General features: G+C 37.1%; 2 protein-coding genes and 1 long non-coding RNA gene across 3 annotated transcripts; 1 reads left to right on the top strand and 2 right to left on the bottom strand.

Annotated features, from left to right (window-relative positions):
• Nucleotides 1-264: 264 nt before the first annotated feature.
• On the top strand, nt 265-1,863 carry LOC133534865 (NADH dehydrogenase [ubiquinone] 1 subunit C2). Its single transcript, XM_061874161.1, has 3 exons — nt 265-494; nt 587-730; nt 1,696-1,863. The coding sequence occupies exons 1-3, from the start codon at nt 335-337 to the stop codon at nt 1,743-1,745; spliced, it is 354 nt and encodes a 117-aa protein (XP_061730145.1). The 5' UTR covers nt 265-334; the 3' UTR covers nt 1,746-1,863.
• LOC133534863 (zinc finger protein 383-like) lies at nt 1,812-8,487 on the bottom strand. Its single transcript, XM_061874159.1, has 9 exons — nt 8,218-8,487; nt 7,847-7,986; nt 6,975-7,005; nt 6,856-6,887; nt 6,447-6,608; nt 5,255-5,380; nt 4,030-4,096; nt 3,375-3,503; nt 1,812-2,952 (listed from the first exon to the last, which is right to left on the bottom strand). Exons 1-9 carry the CDS (start codon nt 8,326-8,328, stop codon nt 2,566-2,568), a joined length of 1,185 nt encoding a protein of 394 aa, XP_061730143.1. The 5' UTR covers nt 8,329-8,487; the 3' UTR covers nt 1,812-2,565.
• Nucleotides 8,488-8,951: 464 nt separating this feature from the next.
• Nucleotides 8,952-11,048, bottom strand: LOC133534866 (uncharacterized). Its single transcript, XR_009802089.1, has 2 exons — nt 10,641-11,048; nt 8,952-10,370 (listed from the first exon to the last, which is right to left on the bottom strand). It is a non-coding gene; the product is annotated as an uncharacterized LOC133534866 (long non-coding RNA).
• Nucleotides 11,049-12,828: the final 1,780 nt, after the last annotated feature.

Raw genomic sequence — 12,828 nt, forward strand, 5'->3', positions numbered from 1 at the left:
CGGTCAGTATATTTCTTTCTCGCTCTCACTTATAGCTGCATCCTTAACAGACGATCGACCAGGTCGGTCCGAGGCCTTGGTCCATCGAGTGGAAGGTGGGTCGTCGTACGTTCGTTAAGAACGCAGCAATGAGTGAATGCGAAAGAGACATGTTTGTAGTCGTGATCAAATTGAAGGAGTATTGTTACATCTATAGAGCCCTTTAAAATTATTATAGCAACATTTATCACTGACAATGACATTTCATTGACACTGAGTTGACGTTTACTTGACGGCACTCTAGAACGAATAATATTCCATCGTGCCGAGGGAGTGAAAATAATCACAGTTAAAAATGTCCTCGCAAATGTCTGCGATTGATTTACTTAAATTAGGTGATGATTGCAGAGAAAAACCGTTTCTGAACAAGTACTGGCCAGAAATATTAGGTGTTGGCTTTGGAATTGCAACAGGAGTTTTCATAAACTTCGGCACGAGACGTCCAGTCTTTAGCGGTAATTACATAATATTAATAACAACTTGATTACAGATAATAGGTTCAACCTAACCAATTGTTATACGTGTTGTTCCACTGTTTATTTCTCAGGGATACAAAAACACATCCTCGGCGTGGCGGGTTGGGTTACTGTGCTGAGTTTCGCTCAGAAGAGACGTGATGCATATTTTGCCGAAAGAGATGCGGTTTACAGGCATTACATTGAGCTTCATCCTGAAGACTTTCCAGTCCCAGGTATACTTGTGAATAGCCGGGTCGCCACAAAGCGAGCATACGCGCGAGGCAATTAACTCGCACACAATACTTCCTCGCCCGAGCGCGCCGCCTCGGCCGAGGCACGTCTACACTAGCCGTTTTGTGCGTGAGGAAATTGCCTTGCGCATGTGCTAGCTCTGTGTGGACCCACCTAATAAGAATTAATATAAATTTTATTTAGTAAAATTGGTGGTCAGTTTGTCCTTCCCAGCCTCAAACTTTCTTAATATCAAATTTCATCTAAATTGGTTCAGTGTAAAGAAATAACAGACAGAGAGTTACTGTATGTATTATTTAAATCCCCTACTATGAGTATCTCCCTGGGGTTGTATTGTTTTTTTGGCAACATGCTTGTTGTATTGGTTTTCTCTAACTCAAACCCTTTCTGGCTAGAGCCCTAGAAGCCCTAATTTATTGTTTATTGATGGTGTCATTTTACAAGCAAAGTCTCACTTTGTTGCTTGCCGTAAGGACGTTTTGACAGGTTATTTGTATAAAGATACAGCAAATCTTGTCTTTATGGTAAGCAACAAAGTGGAACCTTTGACTACACATAGACACATATACTGGCTAAAATTTTTGCTTCAATCCTATACAGAGCCATTATAATCACATTAAGTTTTAGTTGATATAGTTAATCTGACTTTTATTAGGTATCCATAGCTCAGTTTTCTTAAAATTGTACACTGTTTCATGTGGGAAAAGTTATGTGATATTTTGCTCAAAACCCTTCTTAGATCAACTACATCTCTTTAAACAATGCCCCCTATTAATGTGTTATCATCATGCTTTGAATGGTTAAAGAAGAAAAACCTTATAGAAACTTTTTATTTACCAAGTATTCTTTATGAGGATATTCTTAAAACTTCATGTAGAATGTCTGAATGCACATTAATCTATTGTGTTTTCTTTATCTGCCATCTAATATAAGCTGTTTGTTACAGAGAGGAAAAAGATTGGAGAGATTTTGGAACCATGGATCCCAATTCGCTAAACCTATTAGAACAACCAATTAAGTTATAGTAACTGAAAACTAAAACTAGTGCAAATAAAACTACTGTTAATTTAAACATGGTTTAATAAATTAATGTAAGATTCTACAAAACACACAAGCTTGATCCAAATCATTTTATACCCTAAAACGGTAAAAATGCACCTTAATCTAGAAACTGGGTCTGTCTAAATTCATGGCCTGTATTCTTATGTTAGTGAGTGCCAATCTCTTACAATTGTATGGTATTAAAATGTGACACATTCTTTTAACTGTTTACTGGGCTGACAGCTGACCCAAAAAAATGTAGACAAAAATTTTTAGGAATATTTTTCTTAGTGACACATTTTTTACAAAATGTCTCTTAAATTAAAACTACAATAATGTAACTAAAGTAAAATGTCTTCTTCATCATCTTCAAAATATTCTCGTTTAGCTTCGATACACAAACATTTGTTGAAATTATTAACAATATGCCACTTTTAAAAAAAAAAATACAACATTTTTTGGGCTACCTGTAATGCCATCCATCATATGCCTGCTAGGTTTCGATTTTTTTTTATAGTCCAAAATGACTGTATGCCTCAGTGCTTGTAGAAGGCCACCCTTTGTTTCTTCCTTCATTTAGAATCTTAGGTGCTAAGCCATGACACAACAAAGTTTGGTGCCGAATTTTTAAATTTTTACACACTTTTAAAATGATTAATATTTTTCATAACAGCCACATTGGCGCACATAGCCAACAGAGATACACTGAACATTTCAACAATGTAGTGACATTGCTTGCTTGCAACAAAACATTGCTTGGAATAAATATTACCAATTAACTTAATATAGGTAATGGTTCACAGTCTTTATGTCGATGCAAATAATGATGTGCAAGAGCAGTAATGTAATCAAACACTTCGCCGCAAACTGTGCAGGTGTGGGGGTCCAACTTGTTGCCGTACTGTTGGAACCCTTTACTCTGACACAACTCCTGGCTGAGCTGCGGATGCTTCCCAGCGACTGGATGCAGCTCTTTAGAGCTGACCAAGCCTATACTTTCGATGTCTGCAGGTCTATGCCCACTGTGCAGCTTGGTTGGCAAAGAGCTCTCTTTTCCCACATCAATGCCAATGATGTCTATGTTGCTACTATTGTTGTAAGCATCATTTTGGGTTGTGGTATTTTGAGTGCTAATCTGATGCTTTTTCATCTTGTGTATTTTCTGAAACAAAATAATTCAATTTAAATGTAGGTACGGGATGTTTTTGTTGTATTCCGCCTTTCAGATAACCTAACTCTAATAAAACATTTACAGGTATTTTTTTGTATTATAGGTACCTACATTATAGACATAGTGCATAATTATTTTACATAATATCTGCACTGAAACGTACGAACATGTCTTGCTATTGCAGTCAGTCTCGGTACAAAAAGCTGAGGTTGACTAAGTAGTATGACAAATATGAACGTTTCCGAGAAAATACGATGGAAAACTATTATGCACTACATCTGTATATACCTACTACACGCATGCAAAGTTGCATGCTTTCTACCATACTTTTAAATGTTGTTACCGGCACATAGGTACGCCCAAATTTACAGCAAGATTACAGCAGTGAGCAGTTTTATAAGTAGTAGACGTACCAGATCCCTACTTTGCGCGTAAGCAGCCCCGCAGATGTCGCATTTGTAGTTCTTTACCCCTCTGTGTTTGTTGATATGTCGCGATAACTCGCTGGATGTGATAAACGACTTGTTACATAGAGAACAAACCTGAAATTGATATACGTTATAGGTAGGTAGGTAGGAATATATGACAAGAACTACCGACTCGAAGAGCCCTTTGCGAGGGTCGAAGATACTCTGACTGAGATAGACTGAGATCTCGGTGTCGGCGTTTTCGGACAAAAATCGACCTGAGCCGATCCATATTGGGTCTATTCTCGGATGTGACCGAGACTCAACGAGGTGAGGGGGGTTGTTAGAGTCGGCAACGCGCATGTAACTCCTCTGGAGTTGCAGGCGTACATAGGCTACGGAGACTGCTTACCATCAGGGGGGCCGTATGCTTTGTTTGCCACCGACGTAGTATTTAAAAAAAACTGCGACACTAGATTTGGTGACTTTTTGAGTTTGAATTTACCAAACACTTCCCAGGGTTCCGTTTGTCGGTAGAAGTAATATACTAATAGGTACGTAGGTAACGCAACTTGTTACACTTTTAAAAAATATTTGAAGAAAATTGTAATGTTTCATATTAAGTACAATTAGCGCGTAGGTATATTTTTTATGAACTTACATGATCCTTTTGTCCAGTGTGAATTTTGAGATGAGCCTGGAGATTTCCCTGAGCGGAAAATGTTTTACTGGAACAATATTTGATCACAATTGAATAGACGTAGCTAGCATGTACTGAAAATCATCTACCTAGAACTAGATTCTCGTAGGGATAGGCACGGCATGCGATTATCAAATTTTATTTATTTATTTCACCATTAATGTTCAGGGAAACACCCCCTCACAATAACTGACCGACTGTTTAGTCTCACATAGCGTTAGATGGCGTAACGCTGTTAAGCGCAGATCGAAACGCCATATTTTATTTTATTAGTGGGGCTATACCTAATACATGCATAATTGGTTTTACATTTTAGAAATAGAAATAGAAATAGAATTTGTTTTATTCATAAACACTCAAACAGAAATAGACAGACATAAAAGAGAACATAGTGAGAGTAAAGTGTCACGAAATGGCCTCATCTCAGCATGTTGCTGGCGACTTCCAGCGCTGATCTTCCGATGAGACCATCGAGTGCGAAGTAATCACGGAAGGTAACAGAAAAAAGGAAAGAAACATAAAATAAACATGACGAACATACTTAACACTAAATAAAATTGCACGGACGAAACGAACGTCCAGTCTGTACCGGTCCGGTCGGATCGTATCATGGTGCGACATTAAGCGTAAGCATTTTGGTTGGTGGTAAGGCAAAGAAAGATCATGACAGTAAGTATTGTAAGTACAGAAGGAACGCGACGTAATTTGGAACTGGGTACTTAATTATATCTGATCTGGGCATAAAATGTTTATAAACAATGCATGTTCCGTAAAAGAGAAATCTTGACACATTTCTTTCTCTAAAAGGAGGTGATAAGCTACGCCATATACGGTGAAAAAACGCGTCGCAGAGGGGTACCTAACAGATACACACAGCAAATTAGCTAAAAATCGTGTCATTCCACCCCGTTTTACGTTACCTGCAGATCTCGCATTGAAACGGCTTCTCACCAGCGTGTACCCGGAGGTGCATAGTCATGTTGTTTCTGCGCGAGGCGGCGGGAGCAGTATATATTATGCAGCTGATGGCTTGTGCGAGTTCTGGACAGGTGATTGGTTTATAATCGGGACAAGTACGTGCAGACATCGCATTGGGTGGGCTTCTCACTAGCGTGTACACAGAGGTGCATGGTCAGGTTGAGTTTCTGCGCATGGACACTTGTTGGTTTATAAACGACACAAGTACCTGCAGACATCGCATTGAAACGGCTTCTCGCCAGTGTGTACCCGAAGGTGTATGGTCAGGTTGTGCTTCTGCGCGAAGCGGCGGGAGCAGTACATGCAGCTGAAGGGCTTGTCGCCGGTGTGGGTTCTGAAAAACATTACACATTATTCTGTAAAATAGAATACTTGGCTACCATGCAACCATTTATATTGTGAAACAGTAAATCACTCCTAATCACAGTACATGACTTAATTCCTAATATTATTTGACAGTTCCGGTATAGTTATAACAGTCGGATAGGGGTTATGTGAAACTGTGACAATGACAATGTCCGGCTCTTTCAATTATGCAGTGTTAAAAAGTGGCATTTTTTTTAATATCATTTGGATAGTGCCTGCTGGGCTGTGTAAAATAGTATTTTATATAATCGTGATATAATATAGAGCTTTTCAGTCGAGTATAGAGCGACGAAGCTTGTCGAGTTGCTTAAGTAGCGGTACTAGAGAAAAGCTTGATTATATCACTATTGCATACAATACTTTACAGTACATATGGTGCTACTTTCCCGCACGCGTGCGGGAATGAGCACTTTCATTTCATGCATATATCGAAACTTTAAAGTGCCAAATGTACTGTAAAACGTTGTACGATACACGTGCGTATAGGTAATTCGCAACTCGTGTCGATTTATCACCACTCGTTGCGAATTTCTTATTTTTTGCACTTATATCGTAAATAACTATTTGCTACGAGTCATCTAAAACAATACTTTTTTTACTATACACATTCACTGCCAGACAAAAAACGGCGCACTACCCCAGAAACAAGTGGTCTATAGCTGCGTACAAAACAACCCGCCCAGCGGGTTGTCCGGCATCTGAACAAAGTACACGAGCGCCCACCAGGTGGGTTCCCGTTAAATAATAATGAAAATTTGAAAATATCTCAGTAAAAAAAAATGTAGACATAAATGCGCGACTCCGCGCCCCGCACCCGTTTTGTCTTTGCTATGGGAGCGCGGCGGCACGTGATTAGTAATTTTTTTATATTGAAATGAATCTTATAGTTCGAGTTGGGAGCCCATACATGAAAAGTACGCAATTATAGTTTAATTGGTATACGAAATTTTAATTCAACCATTACAGTTGATGAGTAGAAAAATAAATATTATGGGACAACCTAAACAAACTATGGGACAAACTAGTGTATGTACCTGACATGTGTCTCCAACTGTGCCTGGCAGCGGAACTCCTTGTCACACTCATAACATGCATGCACTTGTTTGGGTTTAGGTTTCGGCCCACGCTTTAGCTTTTCTTCCTCTGGTTTCTTCTTGTAGTTGGTGCTACTTCTTTTCTGAGACAGTCTACATTTGCTGAAAATATTTTTTTAAATAGTCAACCTCTCATAATTTACCTCCAGCCCACCATACAAGACAAAAAATATTTCAACACCAGCTTTATTGAGCTTACTGTGGGACTTGTCAATTTGTGTAATAACATCCTATAATCTATAATATTTATTTACAAATATTTTTTTAACTGGAATTAAATATAACTAGAACTTTCTTACGTCAACATTGAATTGAGATTAGTGTAGTGATAGTATTTAAATTATCTTACCATTTCTTTATTATAGCTTGTGGTATAGGCAGCTGTAATAAAAAAAAGTTTGTAAACATTAATGCAAGAAACATCCCATTCTTATATAATAATAAAAAAACTATGTACAACAGACTTACAGGGTCAGTCATAATAGCTGCATCATTGTACCTAGAAAAAAATATAAAATCACTCCATTTTAAAGATACAAATAGTTTATTTCCAAAAAAATATGATAGGAGTTACATTTTATACTGACTCCCACACTAGTCAAAGCCTGTCCCATGAGGGATAAAAGAGACAGCCAATAAAAAGCCAAATTTGGTTGCTGTTTTTAGAAATAAGGGTACGAGTCTAGTTAGCTGTATTGCTATGAAATTACACAATATGAATAAAAATAAAATATTATTAGAATAGAAGTTATATGGATGACTTAATCCATGCCTGTAGGTGTAGGTATTGTAGTACTGGCGATAAATATTTCACATGTCTTTGAAAGAGACAATAGGTTAAGTAAGTACTATAATTTAATCATATTTAATAAGTGTTGTTTCTTATCAAATAGATACTGCACTTTATTGACTTTATTAGTTCACATCACATCAATGATGTGTAAACTTTAAATATCTATTGCACCTGTACAAAATTAGCCAACCTAGTTACTATATATACAGTTAAATATAAAATGTAACCCTAATAATTGCATTTTTTTTAAAGATAATTGTATTTCGAGAACAGTATATTTCGTTTTTTAATAAATAAATAAATATTTGGGGACAATCTTAGACAGATCAGTACAATACAATACCTACTCGGCAATGATATAAATAATTAGATACTTAAATAGATAAATACATACCTATATAAATAGAAAACTCCCATGACTCAGGAACAAATATCCATAATCATCACAGAAATAAATGCTCTACCCATTAGAGCAGACAGGTTGTCTATCGTCGGTAATGCATACATACAGCAAAAAATTATGAAAGTAATATAAATTAGGCCATACTTAGATGTTAACTGCAGCCCCAAGTATTGTCTGAGTCGAACATCAGCACTCTCACAAGTCTGTTTAAAATGGTAAGCCACTCCCAGCTTGTATATACAGTTGCTGCACAATTGTTCCGGCAGCCCATCATTTTTCCGGATCTGTAATATTTTTAAATTTTGATGAGAAGTATGTTACAATAAATGTGTCAAAATAAAAATATAATAAATAGGTATACAATCATTTTTACAACACGCTGACTTGCGCCAAGGACCTTTATGAAAAAAAAGACTCCATAAAACGTAAACAATATAATTAATTAGGTAGGTACTGAGAACAAAGAACTGAATTCTCAAAATGTGTTAGTTGGAGTATTTATTAAGATATTTTACCTTCACATTACAGCAATATTCAATCATATCGCATAAGGATATATTGAAATTCTTTGTAAAAACCGAAGAAAGCACCCCTTCCTCCAAACAAATCCTGCAGATTTTATTCATTTCTTGAATAACACTCAACAATCTCAAAACACAATTTTAGTTATTGAACTATTAATCATTTGTTTCAATTAAACTTTTAAACTGAATACTGTTTTTTCTTCATCCAGCCAGCGTTACTATATTCATGTGATCATCATTGTGATGTGATTGACAGACCAGACCGGACCGATATGTCAAACTCATTTATTCGAATTTTGTCCTGAGGGCCTACCGCGAACCACGTTCGACGTGTTGCCTCTCTGTCGCACTAGTAAATTCGTACGTAAGCGTGACAGGGAGGCATAGACATAAAATATAACTAGACAAGAAGTCGAGCGACCAGGGGTAAGAGAAAGACATATATGACGTCATCATGACATCATAATATGGGGTTACCATGGTCGCAAAAAATTACCCTAAAATGTAATAGGAAAACGATGCAACAAGTACTTAAATTACGTAATGAGTGAGTCGCCATTTTGACTCCCTAACTTGCGAAGTATCACAAGAGAAATCACGAACATAATCGCAACTAGTAGTCGGTTTATTTGTTTTTGTAGTAATTTGTAAGTAAGCCTTACTTACCTATATGAAGTTTTGAGTTGATATAAGATTAGGTGATTGTTGGAATAAAAAGGATAAACTATCAAAAGAGGTAATTTCTTTATTCAAAACTTATATTATTATAACTGTACTTACTAGAAATAATAATTAAATGTGTCGTTCTCAAGTAAAAGGTACCACATAGTCGCTTACCATAAGGATACAATTTGCTTGCTCTCTATACGAATAACTTGTAAGAGCGTCCTTATGATAAGCGACAATGCGGTACCTTTTACTTGAGAACAACACAAATAAATTGAATTTTTGAAAAAATTGATTGATTGAAAGGTGTATGACACGTATGCAGATTCTCATTGGCTCATCAATATTACTAAAAACGTAAGATACTCATCTTCCGAGCAGGTAATCCTACCGATAGTTGAACCGGTGACACTCGGTGGTTTTGCCTTGAGCAGAGTGTTCATTTTTTAATACCTAGGACATATAATTACTAAAAATCTAAAGGACGATGCGGATATTGAAAAGGACCACAGCGCACTGACATTTATAGCTATAATATTGATTCGCAGTATATGATTTTAAGTTAACATGGTCATTTACATTAAAACTGTTACTTAAAACCGAATATTTATGTTTAAATAAAAAATCTTACGTGTTGCGCGTTGTACATACTGTGGGGGTCAAGAAAACTTTATTTACACATACACTTGTAACCTGTGGATCAATTATATGAAGTTCAATAATAGCTTCAGAATGCTGTTGAGACTGCCACGACGACGACGTGCACGAATGGACGATTTCCATGACATGATGAAGAAAAGAATTTTTTCTCTCCTCTCCTGCGGGGTAGTATTAATCAATTTTAATAAATACATTATTTTAGAGTTTAATACTCATATAATCCGTAATCCCATGTACCAAGCCTCCAAGAAATAATTTAAAAATTTAAGTCTGTGGTCTTATATAGGGTTATTCCTGCTAGTTACCACCAAGTTGTTACTAGTGGTAACTACTAGGAACTTTTGTCCACCTTTTACCACAGGTAGTTACACTAATTTTATTCCCACCTTTTACCACTGGTAACTACTGGGAAATAAAATTCCCACTGGTAATAGGTAGGATTTTTAATTCCCAGAAATTACCCCCAATAATTAGTTAGAGTTTAATACCATTAAAACCCGTAGACGACCCGTGTACAAAGAACCCAAATAAATACTTCAAAACACTGTGAGACCTATGTTAAGATGTACCAACTCTAATAGTGTATAGTGTAACGGGTTATTCCCACTAGTTACTATTACTTATTTAATAACAGCCAACTTACGTGTATGAACAAGGTTGGAAAAGAAAACTTTTCGATGAAAGTTCGTTTGCCCAGTTTGCGGACACAATGTTGTTCAAAATGTTTGGAACAAATACGCAAGTATTTGTGAGGCATCCAATTTGATTTTCCAGTTCCCGCGATCCATTCTTTAACAATTTCATCCTCCGTCGGAGAGCTGGAAATATCAAATAGCTTGAAACTCCCGAAATATGGGGTAATTGCAGGGGACTTTTTTTTCTATTTGTTTGCAACCCTAAATAAAATACTACTGAATTTGACTGGTTTACATAACCAAACTTTCTATTTTATTTTTAGCAATAATTTACTGATATCTCCTATTTTATCAAGTTTTTCATAATCCAAGTAATGATGTAACTCAGTAACTTGGTTCCTGTGAGATTTGAGAAAGAAATACATGATCAAAATACGAAAAACTTGTACTTACGCATGAAATGTTACACCCGCTTATTTTCGCAAGTTATTGCTTTTGTAGGCAACCACTGAACACCCCACCATGTTAATTGTACGTAAAAACTTCTTACACCTCCATTAAATACTTAATAAACACAATCATTCACTTTATAAAACTTCTACAATAAGAAAACCACGTTGTTTACTAGCACTCTTGACAATATGATTGACAGTTTAATGTATGGCATCTTGCGGGATTTTGTCTCTTTCACTCTTATAAATTTCTGTATATCGCCATCACCCTCCTTCCTAAGCTGCCATAACCCGACCATGAAAAAAAACCCGGTCGGTGATAAAGACAAAGCATTGCACTATTTTCTCTTTCCTCTTATAGGAATCGCAATAAGACTATCTTTCTCTATCAAAGCGTGTCAGGCCCTTGCAGGGAGGCAACACATTGAACGTGGTTCGCGGTAGGCTCCCTGGCTACAAGAAATTTAAGGCAGAGTCAAACTCAGCTTCTCTTAAGGCCTGTCCAGGCTGATCCAGGCGGCCCAGTCTGCTTAAATTATCAATTTAATCAGGAGGTGTGAAGGTAAAAACGAAATTAATGGACATTGTCTTACCGATTCCATAATGAAATTGTATACGTGTGGAAGATTAATGCCATTTTTTTTATCAAATTGATAATTTGGTCATCCCGTCTGGATCGATCTTACGAGCTAGCAATACGTAGAAGTGAGATGAATACATTTCCATCGTGTTTGATAATTATGTATTGCGGCGTCCCTCTAGTCAGTTACTAAATTCAGGAAGGTGTAGCTTTTTAGAATTAGCATAATATGTGAAACGAATATTTCTAGATTTGTTATCGAGTCACGATATCTTCAATATGTCAGAAGAAACGTAGAAAAGTAACGCAGCGGCCAGCGCAACGCAAATAAATTATCTACATGTTATGTACTAGCCCGCGCCTTTACCTACTTACTCAGGTCGTGCGCGTTAAGGACCAATTACATCCACACTCGCTATCGGGCCTGACGTCGGGCCCGAGTAAGTATTTTTCCGTTTCACGAAATGTCAGCACATCGTTAACAATATTTGAAATGTAAACAAATGGCTTATCTGCAAAAATATCAAACATGGAACATTTTTACATGTCAAATATTGTTAAAGTCAGACCAAGACAAGTCTGCGACGTTTTGATAGCACACGCAGTATAGAAGTTTAACGTTTAAAATAAAACTTGCACTGTGTGTGCTATCAAAATCGCTGAGGACTTGTCTTGGTCTGACTCTAAAGATGTGCTGATATTCCGTGAAACAGAAAACGACTCTTGTTCGGCATCGACGTCGGGCCTGACATCGGACCCGATAGCGAGTGTGGATGTAAATGGCTTTTTACATGTGTCCACGGAACAAAGAACTGGGCGGCTACCGGGAAAATCGAAATTCGTCAATTGCAGGCATTTTGCTCTGTCACTCTAATGACGTCTTACTAAGAGTAAAAGAGAAAGATCCCCGCAATTTGCGAATTTCGGTTTTTGCGGTAGGCCCCCTGATATAATCACTTTGGGTTGTAAATTTTGTAACGTTTATAAGGTCAAGTTTAGTGACCTGAAGACCTGCTGGTAACACCGAAAAATCGTTATCTGCCTCTCTGTCGCTCGATTATGTAAGAGCGATAGAGAGGAATATAATGATTTAAAAAATTTCGAAGTTGGCGGTGGGCCCTCGTCGTTTTAATCGGAATTCAAAGGGATGTAAAGTTAAAGGAAACTTAACTTTACATCCCTTTGAACGCCAAGAGCCAATAAAGCGGTCGTGTGCTGTCGTGGCCAAAGAGCATATAATGACTACATTCTATGTCGTGGCCGCCACGCCAACGACCACTAAAGGGGTCATGGCAGACGCTGTAAAAGCAATTTTACTGTTGACAGATAAGGTTTAAATTCGTTTCTCACGTTTCTCACTAGTTGAGATGTTGGTGTGTATGACATTTTGATGCGAGAAAGAAAGCGTTTCTAAAGGTCAAAAAACCAGCCAAGTGCGAGTCGAACTCGCGCACGAAGGGTTGCGAACCATTATTTATAAAAACGGCAAATAAAAATATGTTTGTTGTATGGGAGCCCTCCTTAAATATTTATTTTATTCTGTTTTTTGTATTTGTTGTTATAGCGGCAACAGAAATACATAATCTGTAGAAATTTCAACTGGCTAACT

This window comes from Cydia pomonella, chromosome 2, assembly GCF_033807575.1.
Source record: "Cydia pomonella isolate Wapato2018A chromosome 2, ilCydPomo1, whole genome shotgun sequence".
NCBI lineage: Eukaryota > Metazoa > Arthropoda > Insecta > Lepidoptera > Tortricidae > Cydia > Cydia pomonella.